The following is an 18,581-nucleotide window of genomic DNA, read 5'->3' on the forward strand; positions in this document are numbered from 1 at the left end:
TTCGCACCAGCTGCTCAATCACTGCTTCAAGCTGTGACTTAGCTTTTTCACTGCAACCTCTCATCTTACCTGCTGCGTCCTGTTCACGTGAAGTAATTCCCTTGCTCCCCAAAGAAGGCTTGTACTTAAAAGATCTTAGTGGTCGTACACCTCTAAGTCACAGAATGTTAATTTATGGTTTTCTGAAGCTGCTACTGTACATAGTAGGAGCATTGCTGGAGGCGGAGGATGAGTCTATGCGCAGGTGTTTGAGGTGTTTTTGGATATGGTGGTGGTAGAGAATTAGCAGAGCCACTCCACCTTAGAAAGCTAGGATGAATGGTGAGCACTGCCATGTAATGTCTGTTTAAAGATCTCTTGACAAATGCGTGTGGTCAGCGCCAGCTATCTTAAAATCAAGAAGTCTATAAAGCAACTAACATCTCGTATGCAAATTGCAATTAATATGACTTCTCTTGTGGAGAATATTCTGATCACAGATGTTCATTAGCATCAAGCATAATAAATGTTGGAATTTATTTTTAAACATAATTCTGCTGTTAAAATGAAAATGGCAAATGTCTACAATTTCTTCAGATGATCTTCAGTGTTTCATGTTGAATGTTTGTTTTTTGCCATCTGCTGTTTTGTCTGTTTGTCAACACACTGTATACTTAGCATCCCGAATGAACAGGCGGATGTAAACTTCCAAAGCTGCAAAGAATTGGAGATCTTGCCATATGTCATCTAAAAGATAACTATATTTGCAGTGATACCTCAGGACTGACTATAACAATACAAAGTAGTAGGCAAGTAAAAAATGTTGAATTACAGCTTGCAAGAACTATTTTGAAAGGGAAATTCTCTTTAAAGTGATTAATTTGTAAAATGTAACTTGTTTTTACCAATTCCAAAGGGTTGATGATGGAAATGGTTAATGAATCATAAAAAATGAAACCATGCAAATGCACCCTTCTTCAGTGAGCACATTTACTTACCATTCTGCCATCTTTTCGTTTGCCGTACTAACTTGCTTCATTTGGCCAAGTCCCCATGAATATTTAAGCAAATTATTTCACTGCAAACTCCATATGATGTCTGTTCTGTGTATAAGGAGAGTATTAATTGGATGCACAAAACAACACAGGTTTGACCTAAACATAGTGATTTTGTTGTTGTTATTACATTATTTCTTCTTACCATCTAAACATTTAAGTAGAAGTTCATATTTACACAATATCCTTGCAACCATGAAACTTAAAATGTTGTAAAATTTTTGCATGCTCATTTGCCTGGCACCTGCACCATCTTAAAGCTTCTTACTCTTTAATTAATAGCAGCCAGGAATGGCAGACTTTTGAGCATAAGACATGCATGCCACTAGCAATTTGATCATCAGGCTTTTTTAAGGAATGGAACTTAAATGTATGCTGGCTTGTACTTCATTGTCTTCTCTAGCACAAAGCTTCAGCCAGTGACTTTGAAAAAATATCCAATTAGAAATGTGTATTTTGTAACCAGCACAGCTCAGTGCCATGAGTCTATAATTGGCTGCCTTACATTCATTTCAAGAGGCTTTTTGAAGCATCAAAGATTTCGTGTTCTGGAATGAATCAAAACAGATTTTGAGAATTATTACGTTTAAAGATAAAAATCTTCATCTTTTATCTTCAGAATATACTGACGTTTTTGAGATGCTATATGTGTATGACATTCTTATCTGTAATTATACATATTGTAGTTTTAACAAGAAAAAATCATAAAAGGGTAAATGTTTTTAGGAGAGACAATGCCCACGTCCCTTTTCTGAGCATGTACAAAACTAGCAGAAGATAAAATCAGAGTGACAAAGAAGGAGAGATTACAGAATCTTGCTGGTTGGCCCAGCGTTTTGTGGTCAAAGAATGGGTTGCCAGATTGTTTGCAAGTTTTTCTGTAGCTGCTCTGCATCTGAAAGCTGATTTTACAGAGAATAAAGTCACCAAACATAGAAGCTTTGTCTCGCTGAGAATCAGGTGTCTGTTCCTGTTGATGCTGATGATATTATAGGATACCTTTCAACTGGAAAAAAAATTATTGTGCAGGAAAATTATATGCTGCTGTTACAATGTATGCCCTAATCTTAAAGAAAATCCATGTAATTTGAGCAGGGAGCATGCAGGAAGCTCTTATTTTTAATATGGAAAGGAAATAAAATGTGCCACTTAACACACAGTGTTACCAGGATTATCTGTTTATCAGAAGGGGTGGTGTGTGTATATAAATACAAAGAAAGCGTTCAGATGATCACTTCATCTGTTTGAAGGAGTAGAAAATTTTAAAACAAAGAGCATTAAGCATAGGTGAGAACGACTGTCAGCAGCAATAAAAAGAAAGGACATCAATAGAAATCTAATTTAATGAAGCAAAATAATTTCAAGAATTGAGCTTGTGTAGAGGAAAGACAGCTATCTCTGGAGAGAAAAGATCTGTGGTGTCCTATCAGATCTACGGACACAGCTGAATTTTGCAATCACAAGAAAGGCAGAGGATGTCATATATTTGAAGTCAAAAAGCTGCTTGCATTCGTACTGGCTTAAAGTCCATTACAAACTAAATTCAGTGGGAGGATGCACCTCCTGAGGAACTTTTCAGGCTGAGTTTAAGTTGAGAATTTGAATCTTACAAACTTCAAAATGCTTTCATTTTCATCAGCAGTCTCGTAACAATAATTTTCGCAGTGAAAATTACGCAGCAATACCTACTGTGTTTTTCTTAACAGCCTTGAGGAAGACATTCTGTCAGTGTGCCTCGCTGTAGACTGACTGAAGTTAGTACTTAGATATCATAAAGTTTGTTGCAAAGGAATGCCTATTTGGCTCTCCTTTATTTTCAGCTGTTCTTCACATCTGATTTACTGTTTATAACCTTAATAAAATACAGGTGGGTATTTTCTCAAGCTGGAACTTGAAGAATTGGTTATTAACTTATACAAGCATTTAACAGAGCTTCATTAGCAAATGCCTAGTTGAAACAGCTTGATTGGGTGGCTCCTGGTCATGCCAGTATTCCTGCTGCTCTTTCCAATCTGACAGCATTTGTTTAACTCATCCTTGTGGGTTTTTGTGTGTTTTTTTCTTCATTTTTTACACTAGAGGTCATAGCAGTATTCAGTATTAAGTCTGAAGAACAGGTATTTTCACCCTGTCAGTGATCACATTGCAGAAATGGAAACTTATTAATCTGAATGGTGTCCTGGATTCATTGCACGTATCACAATAGCACTTAAAAGCAAGCATTGTGGAGATGCATGGTACCACTGCGTGCAGAGATGCAGACAGCCATGTCCAAGCAGAAGCTCTTGCTTGCTTAGTTGGTGTGGTGGGAGAGGTGATGTTGGCTGCAGCTGGTCCTCGGGCATCGCCTGCTCACATTATGGTACTGACCAGGAAAACTGTTAGCCCTCATTTGGTTGGGCAGCTGGCTAATCAAATGAAATGCAGTGATTAACAACTGACGGATCAGCACGCAAATGGAAAGTGCACACTGGCCACATCTCTTACAGGGAAAGGCTGAGAAAGCTGTCCTGACTTTGCAGCAGTGAGAGGTTCATGGATACAGGTGAAGAGAGAAGGGAACTGGATGTAGTGAAGTACCACAGCAGGAATAGGGGGATGTGACAATATTGGTAGGTAGTGCTTGAAGTACTCACTTGTCAGAGTGAGTGTCCAGCATGCTGCAGCTTACATGAAGCAGTGCCTCACTTGTTATTACTTTACTGTCATTTATGAACACAGTTGTCCTTCCGTGCTGCAGGTGCTCACTGCTGGCTCATGTCCCGCTTCTCGTCCACCAGGACCCCAAGTCCTTCTCCACGGGGCTGCTCTTATTTCATAAGTTACTGATCATAGCAATAAATTAAAAATAGAATCCAAATATGTAATGTAACTATTATGGAAATGGGGAAAAGCAACGCATTATTTCTTTCTTTTAGCTTTAAACAGCGGTCAGAGACTGGAACGCGCTTCCTAGCGGTGATGGTTGGTGCCCCTGCCTGTCAGTGTTCAAGGGGCATTCAGATAATGCCCTCAGTAACATGCTGTAACTTTTGGTGAGCCTGGAAGCGGTCAGACAGCTGTGGTGTTTGAAAGGCTCTTCCAAGTGAACTATTCTAAGTGTGCTCTGAATGTGTTAACCGTCCCATCCTTCCTGTTTTGTCTCAGTTGATCACAGCTACATTCTTGCCTCCCATTCAGCCCAAATGGTCAGCAGACATGAGCTCACTTGAGCTGATTTGCTGCAGAAGTGAATTCTCTACTTAAAAGGGCTGTCCTTAGGACACATTTTATGTTATTATAGTAGAAAAGTCCAAGTCCAGCTTTTTTTCTATAGTCTTGTCAGTCTTTTGGATATTTTACTCCAATCTTTTACTTTCCTGTATGTTAAAGTACCATTTCAAAGCTGAAAAATCAATAGTCAGATATTTTAAAAGCCTAGCCTTTATTATTTATGCCAGTAAATTATTATTAACAACAAAATTCAGACCTAAAAATGTCCATTCTTAAAGAAGCAAAAGATGAACAAGTCAGAGCAGGATCTTAGCCAATTTTTTTTCTTTTCTTGACATTAAGTGGAAGATTCTGTAGGTAGGTGTTTTGAGGAGAGGCTGATCAAGAGCTCTTCTTTTCAGAGGCAGCCATCTTCTTGCCAACAATCCACTAATAATTCCTACTAATACAGAAAAGCAAGGCAAAGTATGGGTATGGTACTATTCTCTCAGTCTATCTATTGCTTCACTAACAGATATTATTGAAGCTCGAGTGAAGCAAACCTTGGATTATTCCTTTACAGTTGCTGATCTATTCTGGATAGTGATTTTACCTTTTCATCTACATCTCTGACTATTCTTTCATAAAATGTGGATATTCTGTCAAGGCTAAGGCTGTATAGAGTGTTTATTAAATAGAAATGGTAAAAAGATCAATCAGAAATTCTGCTGAGTGATTTCCTTGAGTCATTTGGAAAATGTCATCTTGGTAGTTATGAGGATACACTGCAAAAACTGTTTCCTGATTACACATGAAGAAATTTGCCAACCTTTACCATCATCAACGTATAAGTTAAATTAACAACAAACTATTAATCAGTCCGGATACAATGACGTGAAGAAAGCACTTGGTGAGAGTAAATCCAATCCAAGCTACATTTTGTGTAGCTATTTGGATTGTTTGGAATTGTTTGATCACCACAGCCATAACATTTTCAAATTACTGGAAGTAGAATCTTTATGCTGCAGTGATATCTGTGCAATAATGGAGCGTTTGTGCCTTCAGCTATAAGCACAGCATGCTTAACGGCCTCTGACTTTAAGAACTGAGACTTCTCATGGAGTTGTAGACTTTTTTGGTGTTGACTAAAATATGAAATCATGTGTTTGTATCACTTGGATGTTGTTTATTAACGGTATCTTTGAGGCTAAGCTGTCTCCTACAAAAGTAGGAGGTATCTTCATGGATTTTTCATACAGATATCTTCTAATTCTGTTAATGTTTAGCTTTTCATGTCTATTTAAAAGTTGTAATTTGATTGGAGCCTAACCTGTCATTTTGAGATCCTGGATAGCTTCAAATACCAGTGATAGGGAAAGCCGAAATAAATATTGAAACAAAAACTTTAGAAGTGTTATGCAATTATGTCCACTAATATATAAGCTAGTTGTTTGCTCGTCAAGCTTCAATTTCCACAGTGACTTCTGAAACTGAACTGCTGGAGAGACTTAAATTATTTTGGAGTCAGGTGATAAGCATAATATTTAAATCTGACCTCTTCCATTGTCTGTCTGTTGAGGCATTCCAAGTGAATTTGAAAGGTAGTGGTACACCTTGATTTGGAGTGCTGGTTTACGGATGGTCGGCAGAACGAATTCACAAACTGCTTTGTGCTCCGCAGTCGCAAGCAGTTGCCAGATATCAAAGCTGTTGGCTTTCTAGACTGTGGAAAAGTCTTCATCTTGCAAGTCACTGTGTCAGCTGAAGACCCTACCTGTCTGTCTCTGCCCTGCTGCCAGATGCTTCTTAGCCACGAAACAGCATCCCGTGGGCTTTCCTTCACCCACTACCAGTCCCTGTCGCCGGGAGAATTCATGCCCATTTTTTTTCAGTGTTTTAAGCAGCTCTAGTTTGTACAATACAAGATTTTCCCTTTGCTTCATATGAAAAACACGTTTGCCCAAACTAGCTTTCTGACCTTTCGTCTAACTGCCATAACTGTTTGATTAGGGCCACGTTACAACAACTGTGACTTAATGTGACATCCAATACTGTAAATTGTGAGCAAAAAGGGTCAGAACTTCATAAATAACCTTTAAAATTCCTTTTGTATTTTCACCTTTATACTCCTCTAAGTTTTAAAATGGTTTGTTTCTTCCCTTCCCTTACTATGTTTTGCTTGTCTTATTGCCTTACTTCCTCCTGTGTTGCAGTATAGTTCCCAAAAGTGTTTTAAGTGGCGTGTGAGGTGCTTGGGTGGCTCTTCATAGCAAAGTGAGGAGCCGTGGAAGCAGAAAAAAGGGAAGAAGGAACTGTTTTGAAAGTCCTGCTTTCTGGTAGCTACAGCTCCTCTTTTCTTTCCTCTTTTTTTTTATACTTTCATTGGGAAAGTTAATCTTTGATTCTGTTTACACACTAACAGTTGTGGGCTCTTTTCCTCAATAAAAACTGGTAGTTTTACATATTGTTTCTAATGTCAACTTTGTTCTAGAGCTGAAAAATGAGGAATGTGAGTAGTTGATAGGCAAGTTATGTGAAGTAATTCATGCTGTTTTGTTGGACTCTTCTCGGGCCAATGGGGTTCTATTTTTTCCAAGCTGAAGAAATAGCAGGGGTGAAAGGACTGAGAGTCCTAAAGGTCGAAACAGAAGTAACAGCAGTATTGTGATCCTGCAGAACAATAAAAGCAGTTGCATTAAAAAAGAATTTCAGTTCTACATGCTACAATCCTTACGTTTCAGTAATTGATGATGAGCAGCTCCATAGTGTGAGACTAGCTCTGCAGCCATGGGACTTTGCAAGCAGCATTGAACTGAAAGTGACTGTTTCCATGGAAGTTGAAATTTACTTCTATAAAATATAGAGAAAATCACATTGCCAATTCTGCTACTGTTGCAGCTAAATGCAAAAGCCAAGCATGCAAAAGACAGGGATTTTGGCTGCAAACACTAAATGCAGAGGAGAAAAAACACATTTTCACGTCTTTCTGATGTCTCTCAGCTCAGGCTCCTGGCCAACTTGACAAGATTAAGATTTTTAAGTGTATAGTAGTACCATGCAGCACCTTGGTCAGAAATTGTGGTTGTCAACCTGGGAATTCAAATGTGAAAGCTGTAATGGTGAATTTCTTGGGTAATCAGAGAGAGAATAGATGAAGTTTAGTGTATGCTTAGGAAAAGCATACATTACATTACATTAAGCAGATAATGTGGATTAGCCTTTAAAAAAAAAAAAAGGCAAATTAATGAGATTAGGACAATGTAATTTATTCTGAGATTTTACGTTGTAATGGTACTGTTGAAGACTCCAGTAATTTTGAAGAATTGGCAGCAGTGAATTGACTGTATAAACCTCTGAGTTTTTACTACGCTGTATTGGTGAATGTCAGTTCTGTGGTCTGCATAACTGTTAGGTACTGCTGTGTGCCTTTAATAATAGCTTTTAAAATCTGTTCATTTTTAAAATAAACTATGTTGGGATGTTTGTGGGTGTTTTCTTTTGAAGTAGTCACTGAGTGGTGAGTAATTAAATCTTAAAGAAAGCTCTTTTTCCTTCCTTGTGTCCGACTGATGACAGTTTTCTAGAAATGCCTTGAGTCACAGCAAATATCTCCTTGCAGCAACGGCTACAGCAGCAATAATGTCTGAAATATTTCTCCTCCGATGGTTCTTATTTGACCTTCATGAACTTTGAGGTCTGCTGTGCTGGATGCTGCATGCAGAAGTGGTTATCGGTGTTCAGAAAGTGCTGTAAAGATGGATTATGATTGCAAAACATACAAGCTAGTTGAATATTACGTAGGGAGCTCAGATGGGTGGTTGCCTCACAGTTTGGGATTATGGCAGACTGTAGGAGGAAAAAAGGAGAAGAATGGGTACAGTTTTCACCTTCTGGTTTATCACTGAGCAATACTAGAAAGATACAGTAGAACAGGTAAGGCGTAAGGAGAAACCAGGAGGAAAATCCCAATGAGAAAGAATCATCCTGGAGTGGAGGCTGGAAGCAGCAGAGCAAATCAATAACCAGATCAGGTAGGAAAAGGCTGAAGTTGTGAAAAAGCTAAAAGTTTGTTTGTTTTGGGTGGAAGAAAAAAGGAAGAGGAGATGGATTGAATTAATGAATCCAGAAAATAAATTCCTTGCTCTTTTGTCAAGCTGCCTTTGGACAGACATCCTTTGGGGGAATTTTAATCCACTTCTGTATGAACAGATTGAATGTCGCAAGGAACGCTTCACTTTGTTCCCCCTCTTTACAAGTGGGACACACAGGCTCCGCCCATGTTCCCTGCTAACTTCTGCCAATTGAGTGAACATGTTGAAAAGACTGACTGTGGGCTACGAAAGCAAGTTTAAGACCTGGAATCATTCTTTTCATGGAAGTGAACAAGTTTCACGTTTCACAGAGAGTGTTTTGTTGCAAGATCACTCCAATAAGAAAAGTACTTTCAGTGTAATTTTGTTTTGGGCTGTTGCAGCGCGAGACCACACCTCTCTTCTTTCTTTTCCTTTCCGAATACGTGCTGGTGGAAGCTTTTCCAGGCTGAATTGTGCTACTGTCTTCTCAGTTACCAACAGCTTACATGGATGTAAACAAGTGTGGACTCTGATCAGGTGAATGCCCTCGTACCTCTTTATGTGGGTATACTAATTAAATGCATGCACTGCATCCCTGCTATTTTTACAGATTAAGCACCTCATGTTCGGCCCACTTAACGTTCATCTTGCACATTAGTATTTGTATGCAAGACAGGATATGATCACGTCAGTTCGATTTAGAAAGCCCACAGGGGAGGCACTGTGAAGGAGATACTTACGAACCATTGTAAACTTTGTTTTCTCTCGTCTCCATTTTTCACAACGCCAGCGCGGCGCAGAGACAATGCAGTGTTTGCGATGCAACCTTCTGCTAAGCATTAGGTGGCAGTAGTGTGTTGTATTTGGCAACTGCTTTGTCGTTTGCTTTTTCTCTCCTGCAGTTTTTATTGCAGTCTAATCAGTGGAGAATACGTGCGTATTATTTCTTGCAGTTTTTTATAAAATACCATTGGATATTCGGACTTTATGGGGCTGTAAGGGCAGCCGTTTGGGCTCTGAGATACATAGGTGAGATCAGCTTGCTCTAGTTTCTGCATAGTATTCCTTCCTTTTTTTCCGAATAGACACTATTAACTGCAAATGATCTGATTAGGTCTATGCCATTACTGGCCATGCGTATTTATTTCTGCAATCTTTTCATCACTTGTAGCCACTTCTAAAGTTAATATAACCTGTTGGATGAAGTATGTTATTTTATGCTTGTGTTTTTCATTTATTTTTCTAAGAGGTTGAAGAAAATGTCGGTAGGACCATAAATAACTTTTCATCATAGTGTTTTTATTGTCACTCCAGATCCTGCAGAAATGCAGTTACCTCGTGACCTCTTAGAGGTGTTTTTTTTCCCCTCTCCTTATCCTTCTTTCTCACAAGTAAAGAAGCTCAAGGAGTTTGGAAGGGGTGCTGCATTGTATTAATTTGGCAGGATGATCAATTAATAGAAGAAGAGCAGGGAAGTGTTGACAGAACATGCTATCTAATTAGTACCTGATGAACCATATAGGCCACAGAGCACAGCGCTTCAGGATGACTGCTTTATGAGACCTTTATTTGCAAAATAAACCTGTAGAAAACCTAAAGGAATGTTTGAGTGCAGCTCCAGTGAGGGAAACTTTCTGATTCTCTGTTTTTGTGATGAAAGCCTTCACTTTTCACTGGTATCTTGGGGAGGGCTGAGAGTGCTTGACACATCATACCCATTCAAAGCATCAAGCCTTTGTTTTGCATAAGGCTTCTTAAAAATCGTGGAACCTTTCATTTGTTTAGGTCTCTTTATTTTATTTAAGAGGCGAATTGCAAATTATGGGACTAGATGAAATGAATATTTAAAATAAAAGTACGCAGTTTTCCTTTCTGCTTTTTGGGGCAGTGCCTGACGGCTCACGTGATGCAGTGAAATTACTTTAAGAGCAGGTAGCACCACAAGGCTTTGAGGTTCTGCTCTGTTTTTCTAGTATGTGTTTGAAATTGGTTTTCAGTTGAAAATTAAGTGGTTTTGTCATGAAAGGCTCCAAGTGCCTTTCCAGTACTGCCAGACTTATTTGGCTACGGGGAGTAACTTTTTCCCTTTTTGTTTATGAATATATCGATAATTAGTTCATATTGTTCATTCAGAAATTCTCTCTCCTCCTGTGATAGGAGGAGAGTTTAATATTTACATGTTTAAATCACCTTTTCAAAATTAGTTCATTTTTCCCTCCAGCTTAAGTTTCTCTGTTCTACTAAAATAAGCCAATGTCTGTTTTAGAATAATTTCTCGAATAGATCTCTTAGATCTTTGTGAAATATGGAAGTGTTCTTTAATCGTGACCCAGTTTAATAGTTTCAGATGGTGAAGTTGCAGAATGGCTTCTTTCTGTGACTTTCCAGGGAGTGCCACAGGGCAAGGGCCGAGTGTATGTTACATTTTTTGATGGCTCAAACATATAGTGTAGGTAATGCTGAATACATATGTTAATTCTATTATGTGCTGATCTGTGGGATTCAGTGTGGCAGTGTATGTAAGAGTAACAAAAGAGTGAACCTTAAAAGCATTAGGTAGTTCCTGGCATGTTTCAGTTGCATTATACGATTCCTTCTTTTGTGCTGTGTCCAGCTTTATCTTTTGGTGCTCTGTAAATTGCTCTGGAGCTTTAAAAACCGACAGTATAATTTAATCAAAAATATTCTGATGAGCCTTATGATGCCACAGTATAGAACTGGAAATTTGCAGCTCTGCTGGGGAGCAGGGTGAAGAAGAGGACGCACTTTCTTGAGGTCTGGGGCTTTGAGCAGCCACACTTCAAACTTCCTGACAGACATTTTAAGAAAGGTTCCCGTTGTCAGAAACCTGAAGTCAGTGTGACCTTGCCACAGAAGCAAGATTTTTCCACTAGCTATCACATTAATCTCTTATGTTCACGCTTCATGGTAAGAGACTTTCAGATGGGCCCTTCTGAACGAAGCATTAGCAGCAACAAAACTCTTCTAGTTTCCAAATCAAATTCTAGAAAGAGAGATGCTGCACCGAGCTGAATTGTCCACACTTGATTCCAAAGCTGTGGGAATCATAGCGAGAGCAAACTCTGACTTTTTGTGAAAAGAGGAAATGACAGGTTGAATACCCATCTACAGCCTGCTGTATTGTTTAGATTCCAGACGTGATTTAGAAGAGCTGTTGATTTCTTACATGTTTATAGATGTGGCTTAAGCACAGTGGCCACGTGGCCAGATTAAGGAATCTTGTTTTAAGAACTGTAAATTCTTTCTAAGAAGTCTGTCCACATAGCCTGTAAATAGTTGCAGAAGTGGAAGCAGGTGTATGACACAGTGCAGCTCTTCCTCAAAAGTTAAAACCTCTTGATTCCTCTGAGCATTTGCTCAGACCTACACAGATTTGGTTGTTGGTTTAAATCTAGCCAAGGCTGGTGGTGTCTTAATTGCTACCACAGAGCAGCCATTTGGCCTGTGTGAGATGAATGTTGTCAGAGTACCTTCTGCAAGGCGGACATTCATCCACTGGGAACGTATCAAGAAAGTTTTCATTAATTGGTCCCTTTGTTGGCATTTGTGGCACAGCAGCCAAAGTCTGACTATGAACAGACACTCTGTGTTGGGGGTGAGATTTATTGGCAAGTCTCAGTGCAAGAACTGGTATTTACTACATACGTTGTAAGCAGGAGCAAAAGGCTTTCCTCTTCAGAGCAATCTGCCATTAAATTTACTCTATTTTTTTCTTCAGATACAGAAATGTAGCAAGAACTTACAGACTACAGTGGGAAATTAAGCATATTAACAGATTTGTCCTGTGTAATGTTGACTGTCTTGCAGTTTTCTTTTAGCAAGATGCGAAGTGTTATGATGAGCTCTGTAGTCTACAGACAAATTTACATGGACCTACGAATACTTGTGTCAGATGGGAACACTGGTAGTTTGTGTCCTGACCTCGTTAGCTTCACTTGTAGATAATAACAGTCACAGCTAATAATGCATAGAGTGTATGAGAAATGTTTTCAAACTTAGTTGGCAATTTTGATGTGTTCACGTTATCTCGTGCACGTTGCTCTTTTGTTGAAATTCTTGAGCTGTGTTGTATTGCAGGAGGCATACATACTAGTAATTATTTCTGTACGTTGGCTTTTAGTGCAACGCTCCTGATTGTTGCTGAACTTGGAATAGAACAAGACAGTTCGTGTTAGGTTTTCTATATGTTCATACATATTGCCTTTAAAATTTTAGGGTTTGTACTGTGGAATAAAGAAAAAAAAGAAAAAGTCTGGTATTAACTAAACAAATGGCCATATTGACACTGAGAGAGAGTTTGGACTCTGAAATTTGAATATACTGGCTAATATACAGATTGACCATCCTTCCCCCCTCTGCCCTCCCCCTTTGCCCACTCCCCCCTCCAAATATTGACGATGAGATTTTAAAAAGGCTTGGTAATCTTTACAATTCCAGTTAGTAGTCAGAATCTCATTCTGTTGGATTCCACTCTGTGAATCTGGAATTTGAATATAATGGCATTTTTTTTATCTGAACAGTGTAAAATCCAACTGCTGTGTCCACTTATACTCATTTAACTCTCCCATCATTGGAGTGGACGTCGCTGGTGTGCACTGCTGTTATCTCATCGTTCCCAGTGCTAATCCACAGTCACTTTCACTCTTGCATAGTTAATCCAGCCAGCTCTTTACAGCATTTCTCAACTATTACCTCTTCTGTTTGCAATTTTAATTCACTCCTGTCATTCACAAAAAATGGTAGCTACGCCAGATACCAAGCAGTGCTTTATCTGCAGTGTTTGGGTTGAGCTCCTCCTGACCGTGACCACATTTCTTTGACACTGCTTATTTTTTAATACAAATGCAGTTCTTTTTCCAAGTTCCAGGAAATGCTGTCGTTGCACTGTAAGTCAGGAGCACTTTCTGTTACATTTATGGTAAGAAAAAAGAAAAGAGAGAATACCCACCACAACAAAACCAAACAATTCGTGCTTTCTAGACCTCTTATTGCTGGGTGCATTATGTTGAACAATACTGTCAGACTGTAAATTTGTCATGGCTGCTGCTGTATGTCAAAGACAGGGAAGGATGCTGAGAGATACTCCATCATTGACCCATATTTAGTCACTAGATGTAGTTCCTGCAAAATCGTGTGGGTATTTGAATTCATGTAAGTAATCTCTTTAAAATCTTTTGACTTGATTCACTTAAGAACTTCAGTCAAATCTCTAGCCTTGTATCTGCAAATGTAGATACACATCCCTACTGAAATCAAGCACAAATGTAAGACATACCAATTAAATTTAGGCAAGTAAGAGCTCTTATTTACCTATAAAATGCATAGTAACAAATTAAAGCACTTTTCCACAGTTAAAATAAAAATGTGGCTGTAGTAATAGCAGTAGGAGAAGATAAAGCCTCCTGTTTCGATGTATGGAACTGGGGATGTGGTGCATCTGTGGATTTTAAAATAAATATCCTTTTTGGACAAAGTAATCATTGTAGTGCAGTAAGTAACAAATGACAAGAAATAGTAATCTTTAACCTTTTCTGAACATCACCCTTGTAATTTGTCACATAGAAGAGTACTTATGAATGAAAGTTTGACTATATAATGCAGAGTAGTTATCATGTATTCCGTAGTTCAGCAAGAGACTGCAGTCTAGCATAAAACCATGGCTGTATGCTTCACCCCTCCAATAAATCGTCGTGTTAGGCTGATTCTCCCTGGGCACTGTAAATTTCTTTTGAAGAGTGAGTTCATTAGCACCAATAAGGAATGTACATTAAATTGATTTAACTAAAAATTTTCTGCTTGCTAATTTGAATTTGATTAAAATCAATCAATCCCATTACCTTTATTGCATGAAGTTAAGTAACTTGTACAAGAGCTAGGAGGACAGGGACCTTTGTGTGTCACCTGTGTTGCTTGATTTGTGCAACCAAAACTCAGCCAACTATCTTAGTTTCCCATCCTGTGCAGTGAGTTCTAAAGCTCTGTTCACATGGTTGCCCAGATACAGTGAGCAGGTGGTCTTCATTAACTTCCATGCGGATCTGCGATTGATTTTTCAATTCTTAAAGTGCAAAATGGACCAAACTTCACAGAGTATAAGGTGGGCAGAAATAAAGACTGTAGCAGTTGACTGTGCTATATATAGCATGTCTTGGGTCCTTTCTGTAAGTGATGTGGGTGAAAACCCAAAAAACTGGGAATTGTTTAACTCGTTTATGATTACTGTAATGCTAAAGCAAATGTTGCAACTACTGTTCTGAAGACACTGGCTATTAATGTAAGGCAGTGCCCTTATCAGCTGCAAGAATCAATAAGAAGTTAGTAGACTACTAGCTTAGAAGCCCATATCAGTACCTGACTGACGGAGTAATTTTTGGAAACACTCTGCAAATTATTTTGTAGACATCCTTATTTGTTTTTATAAAGTTCTATTATGTAGTAACATGTTGGTAAAAGTTATTCCTGGGTTCAGGAAGAAAACCGTCCCAAAGCAAACACATGAATGCTCAGCAAAAAGCTATCTTTATGGAAACACTGTTCCTTCACAAACATTGTGCGTATGTAGCTAGAAAGATAAATACAGCCTAAGTGCAGTAACACAGCTGAAAATAGTGCTCAAGTGGCAAGTATGAATGACAGGAAGGTAATTTGCACAGATTTTGAGAAGAGATCTTGTAGGAGATGCTGGTAGGCACTAACATTTTGAGTAAGAGCTTACAACTGGCCATACATAAGGAGACACGAGCAATAGTTCCGTTCCTGTAGGAGGAGGCAAGTCGAGTAGAAAACAGGCTTGTCTGTTTTCATCATACGGCTCGTAACGTGTTCACAGCTGAGATTAACCTAGAAATAAAGCTGAATGGGAGGAGGAGATCAGAGACATAGATCAGATTTAACCTTCCTCAGAACAAAACTCCTGGCTGGTGTTGAGGCAGCTCTTCTGAAGGGTAAACTGGAGAGGGAAAAGAATTGGAAGCGTGAATATGGCATCTAAGAATGGAAGACAGTGCCACAAAAGAGTTTGATTAAAGTCTGAAGCACTGATAAGAGTACTGTGCACAAAGGGCAGATACTGGTGGGTTGGTTGAAAGTTTGTCAGTTGGCTGGTGTCTGATCTGCCTGACGAGGGTCTAAAACAGCTGGAAAAGAGGACAGCTCATTTGTTACCTTACAGTGATATAGGACTGCATGGGTAGCTGAATCATGAATGGATTTTTGCTTCAAAGGAAAGTATTCTTGTATTTTGATCCGAAGGTGGACAGTAGGATAAGGGAGTCAATGAGAACAGGTCTGAAACAAGTGCAAATGAAACAGGAAATTAAAGGTTCAAAGTGAAAGAGCAGAAGTTTGAGGATTTTTCTTAGTGTAGAGGGAAAGGCTAAGTTTATCAGATGGTAGCAGAGTAATAGCTCCAAGACAAGCAGGAGAAAATACTTTCAGAAAGCATGAAGATTGAATCAGTAAATGCCCTGCAACGTAGTTATTAGTTCTATAGGAAAGAAAAGCTGAAGGATGAACCTGAGGAGTAACGAATCTTAACACTTCATTTAAGAAATGAACACAAAAGCCTTTTCTGCATTCATTATTGTTTTTCCAGAGCATTTTTATGACACTTCCAAAAATATTTTTCAGTCCGTCAGTTGTAGTGTAGCAAAGGAAAAGTGTAACCAGTTTTGTGGGCTGCTTTTCTCAGGTGTCCTTGGCAGGAGAGAAGCTGATGATCTTAGTGCTGTTTTGGGCAATCGGTCGCCTGTAAGAAACTGAGAGAGAAGGTGTGGCCTATCCAAACATACAGTAATAAGAGCAGTGGTTTTGTGATGCTGCTATTCAACTGGAGCTAATGAGATTTCAGTAGCACAAAGTCTGGTACAGCACTCCTTGAGTAGGCCTATTTACTTCAAATGCTCTTTTGCATGTAAACTTGCAGGGGAGTGTTCACTGCATCATTCAAGGGCAATAAAATATGTAGCAGTCATACGACTTTTTTTTTTTAATATGTACTGCAATTATCCCAAAAATATTTGGGGTGAATCAATTTTAAATAATAACATCTGAATTTTTAGAATAATTCATTAATATTTTTTAGGTAAAATTTTGCTTTGAGGAATAACTGCGGAATACCTACCTAAAAATATGTTCGTATTTTGAAAACATCATGGCCCTGGGCAGCCTGGGCTGCTATGAAATGTGGAGGTTGGTGGCCCTGCGTGTGGCAGGGGGTTGGAGATTCGTGATCCTTGAGGTCCCTTCCAACCCTGGCCATTCTGTGATACTGTAAAAGCAAATCATGTAAGCCTTTAATGTGAACTGTTTTGCTTCATATTCTTATTAAGCACAGGTTATAAAAGAAGACCTTTCACATGTGGTATGCAATCAATTGTCAATTAAAATACAATTGGAAAAGCCGTGGTTCCAGAAAAATGGATTCGAAAAATGATGCTTTGAAATAGCTTTAGCAATACAATGTGATGTATGATAGCAGAAGCCTGAGTTTAGTGCCTACCAAGTAAAGGTGTGATTGCTCATTTTCTAATTGGCTATTTAGAATATTAAATACAATTACCTCCTTTTTGTTTGTTGGTTTTTGTTTTTCTGTGCCTTAGAATTCTGTCATCTTCAGCTGGGGAGGCAGAGTGGGGATATCTGTAAAGAAACTCTCAGATCACAACTGCTTCAGTCGTATTTTCAGCAAGTTGCAAGGCAGTGTTTAGTCCCAAACACGGAGGTAACTTCAAGTGTGCTTTCCATGCCAAAAGCACCCATTTGTGTGCACATTTTGTGCTGTCAGGTGTATATGGAGAAAGGTACGCGGAAAAGAGTTGAAGATGAGCATTTTGCTCTTAGGTTGAATTGGGGATTGACACAGATAACACCCATCAGTGTTGACAATCAGCAAATGACAGTTACCACCTGTTAGTGCCCAAATGGACTCCTTTCAAATTTTGGGTCCTGTAAAGCACAGGCTATGTTAGTCTTCTTGTCTTTCCATACTGAATTGTAAAGTAAACCAGTGGAATTCAGCTAATCAGAAATCTACTGAAACGCTTGTATAAGAGATTTTCCAAGTCTGAAAACGTTTGTTGTACAAGTCAGGGCCCAAACTGATGTCAGTATAAGGGGCAGAAGTTAAAGCTCCGGAATGAGGGATATTTTGAGAACTAGGCATACAGGAAGGTGGTGCTTTGAGGATTACTTCCCAGAAGACATTTGAACCAAAAAGAGGACAGAATGCTCTGCTCAGAACCAGTAGCTGCAAATGGTTTAAAAAAGTGATACCATTTCACTTATTATTGCCAATAGGATGTAGGCTTTCTTGCAGTTATGTCCTTGAATAACCATTTCTTAATAAAATGACATACTTTCTGTAGCCAGTGATCCATGACTTTAAATATTTGGAAGGGCTGTTGATTCACTGAACTGCAAGAAATTAAAGATGCTGAGGCATATTTTCAAAAGTAGAACTACATGCTTTATAAATTACTATGAATTTGATCATGTATATTCTTTTTACTGTTTGAAATAATGGTCAAAAAGCCTACTTACATGCAACACATTATTCAGTTTACCTGCAGTAGAGTTAAGTAAATGTTGGTGGCATTGCTGAAATCGGCTACGTGTAATTTTACAAAGATGTCAGCACCTGCAACATCTCCCCTTGTTCCTGTGTTAGAGTCCTCTGCACCTATTTCTGTTTGTCGTGGCCGTTCTCTCTCTGGGTAAAGTGTCCATAAGACCAATGATTCCATCAGCAAATTTGCCAGTCAGTGCACATGGTGACATTTGTGCCACTGGTGATTTGGTTGCCATTTCACTGGTCTAATTAAATAGGCAGTTTTCTCTTGCGCCCGCAATCATCGTCTCCCTTCCTTTGGCACCTTAGCTCATAGCTTCTCCTTTTTTTTCCCTGTCCTTTTAGCTGAATATCAAATGCATTATTGATCGTTCCTCTTCCACCCCTTCTCTCTTCCGCTCCCCTCAACTTTTTTTAATCTATTTTTTTTTTTTGGATTGGCAGTATCACCCAGACAAACAGAAGGCAGATGTGCCAGCAGGAGAAGTGGAGGAGCGTGTGCAGAGGTTCATCGAAATTGATCAAGCGTGGAAAATTCTAGGGAATGAAGAGACAAAAAAAGAGTATGACCTGCAGCAGCGTGGTAGGTTCCTGCCAAGGAGTGCTGTGGTGGCAGCAGCTCTTTAAATAAGCAGGGTCTGGGAGTAGTAGTGAGATGGTATTTTAAAATGCTGTTTGTTGCTGAACCAAATG

The 18,581-nt window shown here is 39.0% G+C and overlaps 1 protein-coding gene across 1 annotated transcript in view; it reads left to right on the plus strand.

The window, feature by feature from the left end:
• Nucleotides 1-18,581, plus strand: part of DNAJC24 (DnaJ heat shock protein family (Hsp40) member C24) — a 29,689-nt gene that overhangs the window by 2,414 nt on the left and 8,694 nt on the right. Inside the window, exon 3 of the mRNA XM_042882784.1 lies at nucleotides 18,333-18,471. Within this exon, the coding sequence (XP_042738718.1) occupies nucleotides 18,333-18,471 (139 nt within the window). The remainder of the gene's footprint in view (nucleotides 1-18,332; nucleotides 18,472-18,581) is intronic.

Source organism: Lagopus leucura, unplaced genomic scaffold (genome assembly GCF_019238085.1).
Source record: "Lagopus leucura isolate 7727_CA_CO unplaced genomic scaffold, USGS_WTPT01 Super-Scaffold_100035, whole genome shotgun sequence".
NCBI lineage: Eukaryota > Metazoa > Chordata > Aves > Galliformes > Phasianidae > Lagopus > Lagopus leucura.